This window comes from Panulirus ornatus, chromosome 5 (genome assembly GCF_036320965.1).
Source record: "Panulirus ornatus isolate Po-2019 chromosome 5, ASM3632096v1, whole genome shotgun sequence".
NCBI classification, from domain to species: domain Eukaryota; kingdom Metazoa; phylum Arthropoda; class Malacostraca; order Decapoda; family Palinuridae; genus Panulirus; species Panulirus ornatus.
This window is the reverse complement of record NC_092228.1, coordinates 23,586,210-23,604,813: the sequence shown is the minus strand read 5'-3', so window position 1 is coordinate 23,604,813 and position 18,604 is coordinate 23,586,210. Positions and strand designations below refer to the sequence as shown.

At 41.0% G+C, this 18,604-nt stretch overlaps 1 protein-coding gene across 1 annotated transcript in view; it reads left to right on the top strand.

Annotated features, from left to right (window-relative positions):
* Positions 1–18,604, top strand: part of LOC139746780 (probable glutamate receptor) — a 93,313-nt gene that overhangs the window by 14,521 nt on the left and 60,188 nt on the right. The window contains exons 3-4 of the mRNA XM_071658322.1: positions 9,247–9,398; positions 13,570–13,721. Coding sequence (XP_071514423.1) covers positions 9,247–9,398; positions 13,570–13,721 — 304 coding nt within the window. The remainder of the gene's footprint in view (positions 1–9,246; positions 9,399–13,569; positions 13,722–18,604) is intronic.

Genomic DNA, 18,604 nt, shown 5'->3' with positions numbered 1-18,604 from the left:
CTCTCCTATATAACCTCCCAGGAATACTTAACAAACTTATACCTCTGTAATTTGAGCGCTCAGTTTTATCCCCTTTGCCTTTGTACAATGGCACTATGTAAGCATTCCGCCAATCATCACGCACCTCATAATGAGTCTTACATACGTTAAATATCCTCACCAACCAGTCAATAATACAGTCATCCCCTTTTTAATAAATTCCACTGCAATACCATCCAAACCCGCTGCCTTGCCTGCTATCATCTTCCGCAAAGCTTTTACTACCTCTTCTCTGTTTACCATATCATTCTCCCTAACCCTCTCACTTTACACACCACCTCGACCAAAACACCCTATATCTGCCACTCTATCATGCAACACATTCAGCAAACCTTCAAAATACTAACTCCATATCCGTCTCACATCACCACTACTTGTTATCACCTCCCCATTAGCACCTTTTACTGACGTTCCCATTTGTTGCCTTTTCTTACGCATATTATTCACTTTCTTCAAAACATCATTTTATTCTCCCTAAAATTCAATGATAGTCTATCAACACAACTCTCATTTGCCCTTTTTTTCACCTCTTGCACCTTTCTATTGACCTTCTGGCTCTTTCTTTTATACATCTCCCAGTCATTTGCATTATTTCCCTGCAAAAATCGTTCAAATGCCTTTCTCTTCTCTTTCACTAATAATCTTACTTCTTCATCCTACCACTCACTACCCTTTCTAATCTGCCCACGTCCCACGTTTCTCATGCCACAAGCATCTTTTGCGCAAACAATCACTGCTTCCCTAAATACATTCCATTCCTCATCCACACCCCTTACGTCCTTGGCTCTCACCTTTTTCCATTCTGTACTCAGTCTCTCCTTGTGCTTCCTCACACAAGCCTCCTTCCGAAGCTCACTTAATCTAACCACTCTCTTCACACCAACATTCTCTCTTCTTTTCTGAAAACCTCTACAAATCTTCACCTATGCCTCCACAATATAATGATCAGTCATATATGTTCATTTATTTATTCTATTATACTTCTGATGCAATTTGGTTGAGGTATGTAGATGATGTTCTTTGTGTTTGGCCAACAAGTGAAAATTTGCAAATATTTCTCCCCTTACTTAACAATTTAGTATCTTCCACTACATTTACTGTAGATAATGAGAATAAAGGTATGTTACCGATTTTTAGATTGCATGATCCATAGGCAAGGAAACAAGTTTAAGTTTAGCATATACAGAAAACCTACCAATGTATGCTAATATATCCATTATCACTCATCAAAGTATGGCAGAGTTAAACTATCATCATTTCAATCATGTTCCTTAGCTCATTAAGTATTTGCAGTCGAGAGTTTATTAATGATGAGTTTGAGGAGATATATTCTATTGAATCTAAGTTAAATTGCCCTAGATCTTTCATTAATAAATCCCTTAAGTTAGCAAAGAAATCATTTTATAGACTTGAGCCAAACCTCCCATTGACATCAAGAATCTCTTAGTTCTCCCCTTTTGATAATGATTTTACTTTTCTTCCCATGTTGCTCCAATCCTTCAATGTAAATTTTGCCTTTAGACACAATAATACTTTAAACTATATCTTAACCTGGAATTCACCAGAAAATTCTCCTGGGTGCATGTATAAAGTGTCATGTAGAAATTATGATAAGTTTTATGTTGGGCAAATTGGTAAGGATGTTTCTGTTAGACTTAACCAACACAAATATAGTATAAGAAGGGGAGAAGAATCAAATGCCTTGTTTAATCACGTTAAAAACTATGATCATTGTATTGACAAGAGTAATGCCATCTCAGTTATTACTTCTAACTCTATTACCACGAGAAATGTCATTGAATCTTCTATCATTGAATACACAAAGAATTATTATGTTAAAATTAGTGAGAGTCTATACAGATTAGATAACTTTATTGTTGATAAAATTTGTAAAATGATAAGTTTATGAACGCTCGTTTTACATCTTGGACAATTACATGTTTACCAAATGGCGCCCTAGATTCCTCTCTTCAATTCATATCAACTGGCTGATATATTTCTCTCTTGTGTCTCCCGTTATGATGTGATTATTACACGAAAGTGCACTCGGTAACTCATTGTGTCTCATTTTCCCCGTGAACTCATAGGAATATCTTATCATGCGCAAAATTGTGATCCTTTTCCAATATATATATATGTATATACACATGTATATACATACGTCCACACACGCAAATATACATACCTACACAGCTTTCCATGGTTTACCCCAGACGCTTCACATGCCCTGGTTCAATCCACTGACAGCACGTCAACCCCGGTATAACACATCGATCCAATTCACTCTATTCCTTGCCCTCCTTTCACCCTCCTGCATGTTCAGGCCCCGATCACACAAAATCTTTTTCACTCCATCTTTCCACCTCCAATTTGGTCTCCCACTTCTCCTCGTTCCCTCCACCTCCGACACATATATCCTCTTGGTCAATCTTTCCTCACTCATTCTCTCCATGTGCCCAAACCATTTCAAAACACCCTCTTCTGCTCTCTCAACCACGCTCTTTTTATTTCCACACATCTCTCTTACCCTTACGTTACTTACTCGATCAAACCACCTCACACCACACATTGTCCTCAAACATCTCATTTCCAGCACATCCATCCTCCTGTGCACAACTCTATCCATAGCCCACGCCTCGCAACCATACAACATTGTTGGAACCACTATTCCTTCAAACATACCCATTTTTGCTTTCCGAGATAATGTTCTCGACTTCCACACATTCTTCAAGGCTCCCAGGATTTTCGCCCCCTCCCCCACCCTATGATCCACTTCCGCTTCCATGGTTCCATCCGCTGCCAGATCCACTCCCAGATATCTAAAACACTTTACTTCCTCCAGTTTTGCTCCATTCAAACTCACCTCCCAATTGACTTGACCCTCAACCCTACTGTACCTAATAACCTTGCTCTTATTCACATTTACTCTTAACTTTCTTCTTTCACACACTTTACCAAACTCAGTCACCAGCTTCTGCAGTTTCTCACATGAATCAGCCACCAGCGCTGTATCATCAGCGAACAACAACTGACTCACTTCCCAAACTCTCTCATCCGCAACAGACTTCATACTTGCCCCTCTTTCCAAAACTCTTGCATTTACCTCCCTAACAACCCCAGCCATAAACAAATTAAACAACCATGGAGACATCACACACCCCTGCCGCAAACCTACATTCACTGAGAACCAATCACTTTCCTCTCTTCCTACACGTACACATGCCTTACATCCTCGATAAAAACTTTTCACTGCTTCTAACAACTTGCCTCCCACACCATATATTCTTAATACCTTCCACAGAGCATCTCTATCAACTCTATCATATGCCTTCTCCAGATCCATAAATGCTAAATACAAATCCTTTTGCTTTTCTAAGTATTTCTCGCATACATTCTTCAAAGCAAACACCTGATCCACACATCCTCTACCACTTCTGAAACCACACTGCTCTTCCCCAATCTGATGCTCTGTACATGCCTACACCTTCTCAATCAATACCCTCCCATATAATTTACCAGGAATACTCAACAAACTTATACCTCTGTAATTTGAGCACTCACTCTTATCCCCTTTGCCTTTGTACAATGGCACTATGCACGCATTCCGCCAATCCTCAGGCACCTCACCATGAGTCATACATACATTAAATAACCTTACCAACCAGTCAATAATAAAGTCACTCCCTTTTTGATAAATTCCACTGCAATACCATCCAAACCTGCTGCCTTGCAGGCTTTCATCTTCCGCAAAGCTTTTACTACCTCTTCTCTGTTTACCAAATCATTTTCCCTAACCTTCTCACTTTGTACACCACCTCGACCAAAACACCCTATATCTGCCACTCTATCATCAAACACATTCAACAAACCTTCAAAATACTCACTCCATCTCCTTCTCACATCACCACTACTTGTTATCACTTCCCCATTTGCGCCCTTCACTGAAGTTCCCATTTGCTCCCTTGTCTTCCGTACTTTATTTACCTCCTTCCAGAACATCTTTTTATTCTCCCTAAAATTTAATGATACTCTCTCACCCCAACTCTCATTTGCCCTCTTTTTCACTTCTTCCATCTTTCTCTTGACCTCTTGTCTCTTTCTTTTATACATCTCCCACTCATTTGCATTTTTTCTCTGCAAAAATCGTCCAAATCCCTCTCTCTTCTCTTTCACTAATAATCTTACTTCTACATCCCACCACTCACTACTCTTTCTAATCAACCCACCTCCCACTCTTCTCATGCCACAAGCATGGAAGTGGATCATAGTGTGGGGGAGGGGGCGAAAATTCTGGGGGCCTTGAAGAATGTGTGGAAGTCGAGAACATTATCTCGGAAAGCAAAAATGGGTATGTTTGAAGGAATAGTGGTTCCAACAATGTTGTTTGGTTGCGAGGCGTGGGCTATGGATAGAGTTGTGCACAGGAGGATGGATGTGCTGGAAATGAGATGTTTGAGGACAATGTGTGGTGTGAGGTGGTTTGATCGAGTGAGTAACGTAAGGGTAAGAGAGATGTGTGGAAATAAAAAGAGCGTGGTTGAGAGAGCAGAAGAGGGTGTTTTGAAGTGGTTTGGGCACATGGAGAGGATGAGTGAGGAAAGATTGACCAAGAGGATATATGTGTCGGAGGTGGAGGGAACAAGGAGAAGAGGGAGACCAAATTGGAGGTGGAAAGATGGAGTGAAAAAGATTTTGTGTGATCGGGGCCTGAACATGCAGGAGGGTGAAAGGAGGGCAAGGAATAGAGTGAATTGGAGCGATGTGGTATACCGGGGCTGACGTGCTGTCAGTGGATTGAATCAAGGCATGTGAAGCGTCTGGGGTAAACCATGGAAAGCTGTGTAGGTATGTATATTTGCGTGTGTGGACGTATGTATATACATGTGTATGGTGGGGGGTTGGGCCATTTCTTTCGTCTGTTTCCTTGCGCTACCTCGCAAACGCGGGAGACAGCGACAAAGTAAAAAAAAAAAAAAAAAAAATATATATATATATATATATATTTGTGTGTCTAAATGTGTGTGGATGTAACCAAGATGAGAAAAAAGGAGAGATAGGTAGTATGTTTGAGGAAAAGAACCTGGATGTTTAGGATTTGGGTGAAACGAAGCTCAAGGGTTAAGGGGAAGAGTGGTTTGGGAATGTCTTGGGAGTAAAGTCACGGGTTAGTGAGAGGACAAGAGCAAGAGAAGGAGTCGCACTACTCCTGAAACAGGAGTGGTGGGATTATGTAATAGAGTGTAAGAGAGTAAAGTCCAGATTGATATGGGTAAAACTGAAAGTTGATGGAGAGAGATTGGTGATTATTGGTCCATATGCACCTGGGCATGAGAAGAATGATCATGAAAGAGAAGTGTTTTGGGAGCAGCTGAGTGAGTGTGTTAGTAGTTTTGATGCATGAGACCGGGTTATAGTGATGGGGGATTTGAATGTAAAGGTAAGTAATGTGGCAGTTGAGGGAATATTTGGTGTTCTTGGGGTGTTCAGTGTTGTAAATGGAAATGGTGTAGAGCTTGTACGTATTTGTGCTGAAAAAGGACTGGTGGTTGGGAATACCTGGTTTAAAAAGAGAGATATACAGAAGTATACGTATGTAAATAGGGGAGATGGTCAGTGAGCGTTATTGGACTACGTGTTGATTGGTAGGCGCGCGAAAGAGACACTTTTGGATGTTAATGTGCTGAGAGGTGAAACTGGAGGGATGTCTGATCATTATCTTGTGGAGGCGAAGGTGAAGATTTGTAGAGGTTTTCAAAAAAGAAGAGAGAATGTTGGGGTGAAGAGAGTGGTGAGAGTAAGTGAGCTTGGGAAGGAGTCTTGTGTGAGGAAGTACCAGTTGAAACTGAGTACAGAATGGAAAAAGGTGAGAACAAAGGAGGTAAGGGAAGTGGGGGAGGAATGGGATGTATTTAGGGAAGCAGTGATGGCTTTCGCAAAAGATGCTTGTGGCATGAGAAGCGTGGGAGGTGGGCAGATTAGAAAGCGTTGTGAGTGGTGGGATGAAGAAGTAAGATTATTAGTGAAAGAGAAGAGAGAGGTATTTGGACGATTTTTGCAGGGAAATAATGGAAATGACCGGAAGGACTATAAAAGAAAGAGGCAGGAGGTCAAGAGAAAGGTGAAAGAGGTGAAAAAGAGGGAAGATGAGAGTTAGGGTGAGAGAGTATCATTAAATTTTAGGGAGAATTAAAAGATGTTTTGCAAGGAGGTAAATTAAGTGCGTAAGACAAGGGAACAAATGGGACCTTCGGTGAAGGAGGCTAATGGGGAGGTGATAACAAGTAGTGGTGATGTGAGAAGGAGATGGAGTGAGTACTTTGAAGGTTTGATGAATGTGTTTGATGATAGAGTGGCAGATATAGGGTGTTTTGGTCGAGGTGGTGTGTAAAGTGAGAGGGTTAGGGATAATGATTTGATAAACAGAGAAGAGTTTGTAAAGCTTTGCGGAAGATGAAAGCCGGCAAGGCAGGTGGTTTGGATGGTATTGAAGTGGGATTTATTAAAAAAGGGGGTGACTGTAGTGCTGACTGGTTAGTAGGGTTATCTAATGTATGTACGACTCATTGTGAGGTGCCTGAGAATTGGGGGAATGCTTGCATAATGCCATTTTACATTGGAAAAGGGGATTAAAGTGAGTGTCCAAATTACAGAGGTATACGTTTGTTGAGAATTCCTGGGAAATTATACGGGAGGGTATTGATTGAGAGGGTGAAGGAATGTACATAGCATGAGATTTGGGAAGAGCAGTGTGGTTTCAGAAGTGGTAAAGGATGTGTGGATCAGGTGTTTGCTATGAAGAATGTATGTAAGAAATACTTAGAAAAGCAAATAGATTTGTATGTAGCATTTATGGATCGGGAGAAGGCATATGATAGAGTTGATAGAGATGCTCTGTGGAAGGTTTTAATAATATATGATGTGGGGGGCAAGTTGTTAGAAGCATTGAAAAGTTTTTATCGAGGATGTAAGGCTTATACACATGTAGGAAGAGAAGAAAGTGATGGTTTCTCAGTGAATGTTGGTTGCGGCAGGGGTGTGTGATGTCTCCATACTTGTTTAATTTGTTTATGGATGGGATTTTTAGGGAGGTAAAAGTAAGAGTTTTGTAAAGTGGGGCAAGTATGCTGTCGGTTGTGGATGAGAGAGCTTGGGAAGCGAGTCAGCTGTTGTTCGCTGATGATACAGCGCTGGTGGCTGTTTCGTGTGAGAAACTGCAGAAGCTGGTGACTGAGTTTGTTAAAGTATGTGGAAGAAGGAAGCAGAGAGCAAAAGGGAATAAGAGCAAGGTTATTAGGTACAGTAGGGTTGAGGGACAAGTCAGTTGGGAGGTAAGTCTGAATGGAGAAAAACTAGAGGAAGTGAAGTGTTTTAGACATCTGGGAGTGGATTTGGCAGCGGATGGAAACAGTGTTTTAGATATCTGGGAGTGGATTTGGCAGCGGATGGAAACATGGAAGCAGAAGTGAATCACAGGGTGGGGAGAGGGCGAAAGTTCTAGGAGCATTGAACATTGTGTGGACGTCGAGAATATTATCTTGGATAGCAAAAATGGGTATGTTTGAAGGAATAGTGGTTCCAATAATGTTATATGGTTGCGAGGCGTGAGCTATAGATAGAGTTGTGTGAAGGAGGGTGGATGTGGTGGAAATGAGATATTTGAGGACAATATGTGGTGTGAGGTGGTTTGATCGAGTATGTAATAATAGGGTAAGAGAGATGTGTGGAACTATAAAGTGTGTGGTTGAGAGAGCAGAAGAGGGTGTTTTGAAATGGTTTGGTCACATGGAGAGAATGAGTGAGGAAAGATTGACCAAGAGGGTATATGTGTCAGAGGTGGAGTGAACGAGTAGAAGTGGGAGGCCACATTGGAGGTGGAAAGATGGAGTGAAAAAGATTTTGAGTGATCGGGGCCTGAACATGCAGGAGGGTGAAAGGCGTGCAAGGAATAGAGTGCATTGGAACGATATGGTATACCGGAGTCGACGTTCTCTCATTGGATTGAACCAGGGCGACTGAAGCGTCTGGGGTAAAACATGGAAATTTGTGTGGGGCCTAGATGTGGAAAGGGAGTTGTGGTTTCAGTGCATCATACGTGACAAAAAGAGACTGAGTGTGAACGAATGTGGCCTTTGTTGTCTTTTACTAGCGCTACCTCGCGCACATGCGGGTGGAGGGGGTTGTTATTTCATATGTGGCGGGGTGGCGATAGGAATGAATAAAGACAAACAGTATGAATTATGTACATGTGTATATATGTATATGTCTGTGTGTGTATGTATTTGTATACGTTGAGATGTATAGGTATGTATATTTGCCAGTGTGGACGTGTATCTATATACATGTGTTTGTGGGCGGGTTGGGCCATTATTTCGTCTGTTTCCTTGCGCTACCTCGCTAACGCGGGAGACAGCGACAAAGGAAAATAAATGAATAAATGAATAAATAAAAGCATATATATATATATATATATATATATATATATATATATATATATATATATATATATATATTTTTTTTTTTTTTTTATACTATTCGCCATTTCCTGCGATAGCGAGGTAGCGTTAAGAACAGAGGACTGGGCCTTTGAGGGAATATCCTCACCTGGCCCTCTTCTCTGTTCCTTCTTTTGGAAAATTAAAAAAAAAAAAAACGAGAGGGGAGGATTTCCAGCCCCCCGCTCCCTTCCCTTTTAGTCGCCTTCTACGACAAGCAGGGAATACGTGGGAAGTATTCATTCTCCCCTATCCCCAGGGATAATATATATATATATATATATATATATATATATATATATATATATATATATATATATATATATATATATATATATATATATATATATATATATATATAATTTAGTTATTGGCAGTAAATAGAATAATTCACCTACTTGTTATCTGGAACCTCAATTGACTACTGAAGTTATTGTATCTTACAAGATGGGTTACTAATTTTGGTTTCTAATCTTTTAAGTTGGTGTATTTCCATGGGTGAGAATTACAATGTGATATATCTTGTTCCTGGAAATCTAGTCGTTAGTCAGATTTGATTGAGTCTGCCTTCCGAAATAGGTAATCTACTTCTCATGTCACCAAGCAGCAAAAAGGACCATTTACAACTATCATACAAGTTTCTCGCATATGATATCATTGGTTTATTTAACTCGGAGTTTTGAAGGGTATGCTCATGGATTTCTAACTCTTTCAGGAGAGACTTGGGGTGAGGAGTTAGGAAATGGATCTTGGTATGGATTAATGGGTCAGCTTCAGAGACAAGAAGCTGACATTGGACTTGCCAACTTGTTCGTCTCCAGCCACTGGTTGCAAGTGGTGGATGTGACCTCTCCATACAGGACGGAGGTACATATTTCAAATCATTGAGAGGGACGCTGTTGTCTCTCTACATAGTGATTAACTACTGCCACTTCCATCATTTACATTAGAAGCATTCATCTCGTGAAACGCAGAAATCTATAGATATATGAATACAGCTGAATGGTACAGCATCTCTGATTACTTCGGTAAAAACTCTTTACATCATGAGACATGAGGCTTCTTCAAGTGTATTCTGCAGTATATGTATATGTAGATTTTGTAACATGCAAATAATTATAGTGATAATTTGTATCATGCAATATTTGACGCCAATTTGTCAAAATCGCAGAATTTTTCTCTTGTCGCTGTCTCCCGCGTTAGCGAGGTAGCGCAAGGAAACAGATGAAAGAACGACCCAACCCACACACACACACATGTATATACATACACGTCCACACGCGTAGATATACATACCTATAAATCTCAACGTATACATATATATACACACACAGACATATACTTATGTACACATATACATAATTCATAATGTCTGCCTTTATTCATTTCCATCGCGAATCTCGCCACATATGAAATAACAACCCACTCCCCCCTCAAGTGTGCTAGGTAGCGTTTGGAAAAGAAAAAAAAGGCGACATTCGTTCACACTCAGTCTCTAGCTCTCATGTAATAATGAACCGAAACCACAGCTCCCTTTCCACATCCAGGCCCCACAGATCTTTCCATGGTTTACACCAGACGCTTCATATGCCCTGGTTCAATCCATTGACAGCACGTCAACCCAGGTATACCACATCGTTCATATTCACTTTATTCCTTGCACGCCTTTAACCCTCTTGCATGTTCAGGCCCCGATCACTCAAAATCTTTTTCACTCCATCTTTCTACCTCCAATTTGGTCTCCCACTTCTCCTCGTTCGCTCCACCTCTGACACATATATCCTCTTTGTAGATCTTTCCTCATTCATTCTCTCCATGTGCCCAAACCATTTAAAAATACCGTCTTTTGCTCCCTCAACCACAATCTTTTTATTACCACACATCTCTCTTACCCTATTATTACTTGCTCGATCAAACAGCAATACGCAACATATTGTCCTGAAATATCTCATTTCCAAAACACCCACCCTCCTGTGCACAAATCTATTCAGAGCCGACGCCTCGCAACCATAAAACATTGTTGGAACTACTATTCCCTCAAACATACCCATTTTTGCTTTCCGAGATTATGTTCTCAACTTCCACACATTCTTCAAGGCTCCCAGAATTTTCGCCCCCTCCCCCACCCGATGATCCACTTCCACTTCCATGGTTCCATCCGCTGCCAAATCCACTCCCAGATATAAGTTTTTCTCCATTCAAACTTACCTCACAATTGACTTGACCCTCAACCCTACTGTACCTAATAACCTTGCTCTTATTCACATTTACTTTCAACTTTCCTCTTTCACACACTTTACCAAAGTCAGTCCCCAGCTTCTGCAGTTACTCACACGAATCAGCCACCAGCGCTGTATCATCAGCGAACAACAACTGACTCACTTCCCAAGCTCTCTCATCCACAACAGACTTCATACTTGCCACTCTTTCCAAAACTCTTGCATTCACCTCCCTAACAACCCCATCCATAAACAAATTAAACAACCATGGAGACATCACACACCCCTGCCGCAAACCTACATTCACTGAGAACCAATCACTTTCCTCTCTTCCTACACGTACACATGCCTTACATCCTCGATAAAAACTTCACTGCTTCTAACAACTTGCCTCCCACACTATATATTCTTAATACCTTCCACAGAGCATCTCTATCAACTCCATAAATGCTACATACAAATCCATTTGCTTTCCTAAGTATTTCTCACATACATTCTTCAAAGCAAACACATGATCCACACATCCTCTACCACTTCTGAAACCACACTGCTCTTTCCCAATCTGATGCTCTGTACATGCCTTCACCCTCTCAATTGATACCCTCCCATATAATTTAACAGGAATACTCAACAAACTTATACCTCTGAAATTTGAGCACACACTCTTATCCCCTTTGCCTTTGTACAATGGCACTATGCACGTATTCCGCCAATCCTCAGGCACCTCACCATGAGTCATACATACATTAAATAACCTTACCAACCAGTCAACAATACAGTCACCCCCTTTTTTAATAGATTCCACTGCAATACCATCCAAACCTGCTGCCTTGCCGGCTTTCATCTTCCGCAAAGCTTTTACTACCTCTTCTCTGTTTACCAAATCATTTTCCCTAACCCTCGCACTTTGCACACCACCTCGACCAAAACACCCTATATATGCCACTCTATCATCAAACACATTCAACAAACCTTCAAAATACTCACTCCATCTCCTTCTCACATCACCACTACTTGTTATCAGTTCCCCATTTGCACCCTTCACTGAAATTCCCATTTGCTCCCTTGTCTTACGCACTTTATTTACCTCCTTCCAGAACATCTTTTTATTCTCCCTAAAATTTAATGATACTCTCTCACCCCAACTCTCATTTGCCCTTTTTTCACCTCTTGCACCTTTCTCTTGACCTCCTGTCTCTTTCTTTTATACATCTCCCACTGAATTGCATTTTTTCCCTGCAAAAATCGTCCAAATGCCTCTCTCTTCTCTTTCACTAATACTCTTACTTCTTTATCCCACCACTCACTACCCTTTCTAATCAACCCACCTCCCACTCTTCTCATGCCACAAGCATCTTTTGCGCAATCCATCACTGATTCCCTAAATACATCCCATTCCTCCCCCACTTCCCTTACTTCCATTGTTCTCACCTTTTTCCATTCTGTACTCAGTCTCTCCTGGTACTTCCTCACACAAGTCTCCTTCCCAAGCTCACTTACTCTCACCACCCTCTTCACCCCAACATTCACTCTTCTTTTCTGAAAACCCATACAAATCTTCACCTTAGCCTCCACAAGATAATGATCAGACATCCCTCCAGTTGCACCTATCAGCACATTAACATCCAAATGTCTCTCTTTCGCGCGCCTGTCAATTAACACGTAATCCAATAACGCTCTCTGGCCATCTCTCCTACTTACATAAGTATACTTATGTATATCTCGCTTTTTAAACCAGGTATTCCCAATCATCAGTCCTTTTTCAGCACATAAATCTACAAGCTCTTCACCATTTCCATTTACAACACTGAACACCCCATGTATACCAATTATTCCCTCAACTGCCACATTACTCACCTTTGCATTCAAATCACCCATCACTATAACCCGGTCTCGTGCATCAAAACCACTAACACACTCATTCAGCTGCTCCCAAAACACTTGCCTCTCATGATCTTTCTTCTCATGCCCAGGTGCATATGCACCAATAATCACCCATCTCTCTCCATCAACTTTCAGTTTTTCCCATATTAATCGAGAATTTACTTTCTTACATTCTATCACATACTCCCACAACTCCTGTTTCAGGAGTACTGCTACTCCTTCCCTTGCTCTTGTCCTCTCACTAACCCCTGACTTTACTCCCAAGACATTCCCAAACCACTCTTCCCCTTTACCCTTGAGCTTCGTTTCACTCAGAGCCAAAACATCCAGGTTCCTTTCCTCAAACATACTACCTATCTCTCCTTTTTTCACATCTTGGTTACATCCACACACATTTAGGCACCCCAATCTGAGCCTTCGAGGAGGATGAGCACTCCCCGCGTGACTCCTTCTTCTGTTTCCCATTTTAGAAAGTTAAAAAAAAATACAAGGAGGGGAGGATTTCTGGCCCCCCGCTCCCGTCCCCTCTAGTCGCTTTCTACGACACGCGAGGAAATAAATATATATATGTATATATATATATATATATATATATATATATATATATATGTATATATATATATATATATATATATATATATATATATATATATATATATATATATATATATATATATATATATATATGTATGTATATATATATATATATATATATATATATATATATATATATATATATATATATATATATACATATATATATAATCTTAACTCTGTGAAGAAATGATGATTGATTTGATTCATGACATATCCTTTATGAATCTTGTCTCATTCTTTGTAATTATATAAACCTTTCCCTTTTATTTCAAGAAAGATCTTTTGTTTTTGCCCACCCCTCTCAAGACACAGTCACTTGTTTAAGTCTCTGAACACAGATGATGGTCTTCATGGCCCTTACTGAGCCTCCGTTGCCCCGCTGGCAGTCCCTGTCGTTCCCTTTCCACCAGTGGACCTGGCTGGCTGTCCTCTTGGGTCTCATTGTTTCAGGTCCGTGTCTATTCCTCGTGGCCCTGGCCAGCGGCCGATGGTGAGTTAATATGTATTCTTGCAGCATGTTTGCCCCGATTGTTGCGTATAAGTTCTTTTCTACCTTATTTAATGTTTGTTTGTTTGTTTGTGTGTGTGTGTGTGTGTGTGTGTGTGTGTGTGTGTGTGTGTGTGCAATGCACCAAAACCACAGCTCCCTATCCACATCCGGGCCTCTAAAACCTTTCTAAGGTTTGACCTAAACGTTTCTCATGCCATGGTCCAGTCCACTGACAGCACGTCGACCCCGGTAAACAACTTCGTTCCAATTTACTTTATTCTTTGCACGCCTATCACCCTCTTGTGTGTTCAAGCCCCAGTCACTGCAAATCTTTTTCACTACATCCTTCCACCTCCAATTTGGTCTCCCGCTTCTCCTTGTTCCTCCACCTCTGACACATATATTCTCTTTGTTAATCTTTCTATACTCATTCTCTCCATATGCCCAAACCATTTCAACACACACTCTTCTGCCCTTTCAGCCACTCTCTTTTTATTTCCACGAGTTTCTCTTACCCTTTCATTACTTACTTGATCAAATCACCTCACACAAGATGTCCTCAAACATTTCATTACCAACACATCCACCCTTCTCCGTACAACCCAATCTATAGCCCATGCCTCTTAACCGTAACTAATATTCCTTGAAATATAGCCATTTTTGCTCTCCGAGATAATGTTCTTTCCTTCCACACATTTTTCATCGCTCCCAGAACCTTTGCTCCGACCCATACCCTGTGACTCACTTCCACTTCAATGGTTCCACTCACTACTAGATCCACTCACAGATATCTAAATACTTCACTTCTTCCATTTTTTCCATTCAAATTTACATCCCACTTCACTTCTCCCTCAACCCTACTGAATAAAATAATTTGGCTCTAATTCATATTGACTCTCAGCTTTCTCCTTTCACGCACTTTCCCAAAGCTCAGTCACAAGCTTCTGCAGTTTCTCACTCGAATCAGCCACCAGAGTTGTATCATCGGCGAAAAACAACTGACTCACTTCCCAATCTCTCTCATCCCAAACGGACTGCATACCCGACCCTCTCTCCAAACCTCTTGTATTTACCTCCCTAACCACCACATCCATTAACAAATCAAACAGCCTTGGGGACATCACCCAACCCCCACCCCCCACCACCCACCCACCATAAAAAAATTGACAAATAAAAGAATCATCGAAACTCCTAAAAGTAAAATCAAATAGTACATACATTCTTTTTTTTATCGCACATCCGATCGCTGCCCCCTGCGTCAGATAAGTAGCGACAACAAAGAGACGAAGGAAGGCCATTTCACCTCGCAACCACACAAAAGCTGACATGTGTAATGAACCGAAAACACAACTCCCAATCCACACAGACCTTTCCATAGCTTACATTCCATGGCTCAGTCCATTAACGGCACGTCGACTTCCGTATCCCATATTGTTGCAATTCACTCTTTTCTGCGCTCGCCTTTCTCCCTCTGGTATGTTTAGGACCCGATCGATGTTTTTTCCTCCCATCCTTCCACTTCTAATTTAGTCTTCGGGTTCTCCTTCTGTACACTTTTGACACATATATCCTCTTCATCAACCTTTCCTCAACAATTGTCGCAATATGTCCAAATCTTTTCAACACATCTTCCTCTGCTTTTTCAACCACATTCTTTTTATTTCCACACATCTCTCTTACCTTTTCATTGCTCACTCGATCAAAGCACCTCACACCTCATATAGTCTTAAACATTTCATTTCCAACACATCCAACACTCCCCGCACAATCTTGTATTTGGTCCGTGCCTCGAAACTATATGATATTGATGGAACTACTATTCCCTCAAACACAGCTAGTTTGCCCTCCTAGATTTAGTTCTCTCTTTCCAAACATTCTTTATCGCTCCCAGAACCCGACGTTCCCATTTGCTATCTTGTCTTACACACTTTACCTCCTTCTCGAACATCTTTATATTCTCCCAAAGTTTAATTAAAATTTCTCATCCTAACTCTCATCTGCCCTCTTTTTAGGTTTCTTGATCTCCTTCCACTTTTTCTTGTACATCTCCCAATCATTTGTACTTCTTCTCTGTAAGTATCACCAAAATGTCTTTCACTTTCTTTTACCAGCAACCTTACTTGTTCATCCCACCGCTTACTACTCTGTTTGATCCGTCCATCTCCCATCTTTCGTATGCCATATGCACCGCTTGCAAAGGCCATTACTGCTTTCCTAAATTTCTCCAGTTCTTCACCCACTCTCCTCATTTTATCAGTTTTCATCTTATGACATCCTACAATAAATCTCATTCGGTATTGCTTCACACAAGACTCTTTTTTCAAGCTCACTTACTCATACAGCTCATTTCCACGACATTGTTTCCTCCTTAACGAAAACCTCTACAGATCTTCAAACACGCCTCCACAAGGCAGTGGTCAGAGATCTCACCAGCTGCCCCTCTCAATATGTTTATATCGAGAAGTGTCTCTTTTACTCGTCTATCGCTGATAAGTAATCAAATAATGCTCGTTGGCCATCTCTCCGACTCAAATATGTATACTTGTGTATATCTCCCTTTTCAAACCAAGTATTCCCAAACGTCTTTTTTCAGCACTCAAATGCACAAGCTCTTCACCATTTCCATTCATAGCAGTGAATACCCCATGGGCACAAATATATCCTCAACTGCCACGTTACTTAACTTCCCATTTAGATCACCCCTCACTAATACTCGGCATCGTGCACCGTAACTCCTGAAACTCACAGCTGCTTCCAAAATTACTTGCATCTCGTGATATTTCTTCTCATAACTAGGTGCATAAGCACCAATGATCACCCATCTTCTATCTTAGTTCTTGTACTCTCACCAATCCCTGATATTGTTTCTAAGATTTCCAACTCATTCCTTCCCTTTACCCTCGAACTTAGTTTCACTCAGAGCCAGAACGTCCAGTTTCCGTTCCTCAAACATACTACCAATCGCTCCTCTCTTCTTATCTACACATATTCAAATACCCCAATATGAGCTTTCGAAGATGATGAGCACTACTCGCTTGGCTTCCTCTTCTGTTTCCTCTTTTAGAAACTGAAATAAAAGAAAGGGAAGGTTTCCAGCTCCCTGTTCACGCCTTCCTTAGCATCCTTCTCCGATACGTGGTAGTACAAAGGCAGAATTTTATTTTCCTTACCTGTGGGATTTATCATATAAATCTATATCTTTTCTAACAAGTTTCTTACGTACTTTCATGCAATGGCCTCTGTTTCCTTTAATTTGGAGCCGCGATTGATTAAAGTTCACGTTACCCTCACCAAGATGAGGTTAGGATGTAAGAACATGCACACTATATTCAACTTCTTCAAATTTCATCTTCCGTTTAGCCGAAGTAGCCAGGCGATATGTCAGTGAGTTACTAAAAATCCACACGTCTCAAGGTAAATGACTCCCTCAATTCAATCGAGTCTTGCTTAAGGCTAGTTACGTCTCTTGAGTAACCGACAGCAACAGTCACCAAGAGACCTCTCGCCTACGCTATGAGGAAATCAAGTATGAGAGAAGCTATAGGGGCGGCATGGTCTACTGTAAAGGCAGGTAGCTTGTCACTAGAAGGAGGGTAAGAAGTGACTGAGGGGGTAAGTATTGTTATAACCGATAATCTTATATAAAGGTAGGGCATACTCACCATGTAGTAAGACAAACTATGGTTGAATATACTTGGAAAGTGTTCGCATAAAATGAAAACCTAGGATTAGATCACCAACACAGTATAAGTCATGTATGGTCCAGATGTATAAACCCAATAGGATGTGTCCTCCAACACTAATGAAACAGGCAGTTAAGAAATCGCTGCCATCCTCACTGAAAACAAAGTCCAGCATCGGAAAAGTGTTCTTAATAGTATTGTCATGTTAGCTGATATCTAGATAAACGAAGATCTTTCTTCGGAAAGTACTCCCAAAGAGATAAGCCTCGTCAAATATTAAACTGACTGGGAGACATATGGACCAAGGCGACCTGAAGCAACCAAATGTGCATGACGAGGGCTACACAGATCGACTGATGCACGATCGATTGGTGAAGCAGAAAAAAGTACATGGAGAGAGAAGATGCAGGATCAGTCCTCAAAGCGACCGTGTAAGACACAAACGACTGGAGAACGCGACCGAGTGTGTGTGGGGATTATCCCTTCGGTCGTAGTGCCACAAACCCTTAACAGTAACAGAAAAAAGTGGATGTATAAGAAATTTCCAGTTTTCCTGGCTCTATGGTAGGTCATCAGTTCAATCCTTTCTTTCACTGCAACAGGTGTCTTGGTTAAGGTTGGACAGTGGGACAACGTTATATGACTAGAACACCACTAATGTCTTCCTCAGGTAAATTATCAGTTAATTGTTACACCTACTTTTTACGTGTTCTTTAGTGAAACTAGAAGGAAAACGAATGAAGTTGGATGGTAGACTTAGCTAATGCATCCGCGTCACTGTTCAACTAATTAGCCTCGTCGAGGAGTACCACAAACGGCGGAATCACCGAATGACAAGAGGTTCACATCGCCAGCCTACTGACCCTTAACTCTTGTATTTCAAGAATAATCTATGACCTTTAGACTGTTGAGGCGGTCTCATCATTTGCAAATGGCCCAATGCCTCAACAACCTTACATAAGAGTTCATATAGGTATGGCCTACCGTTATATAAATGCGTGTGGAGAGGATTCTTGTAGGAATTCAGAAAGTGGCAACACGGCTGATAGTGGACACATTTGACCTTTTCTATCTAAGGAAATTCCTCAGTCGGGCCTGTAGCCATGGTAACCAATAACACCTTGGAAGTCTACCATGTATTGCCACAAAAAAATTCACACACACACACACACACACACACACACACACACACACACACAT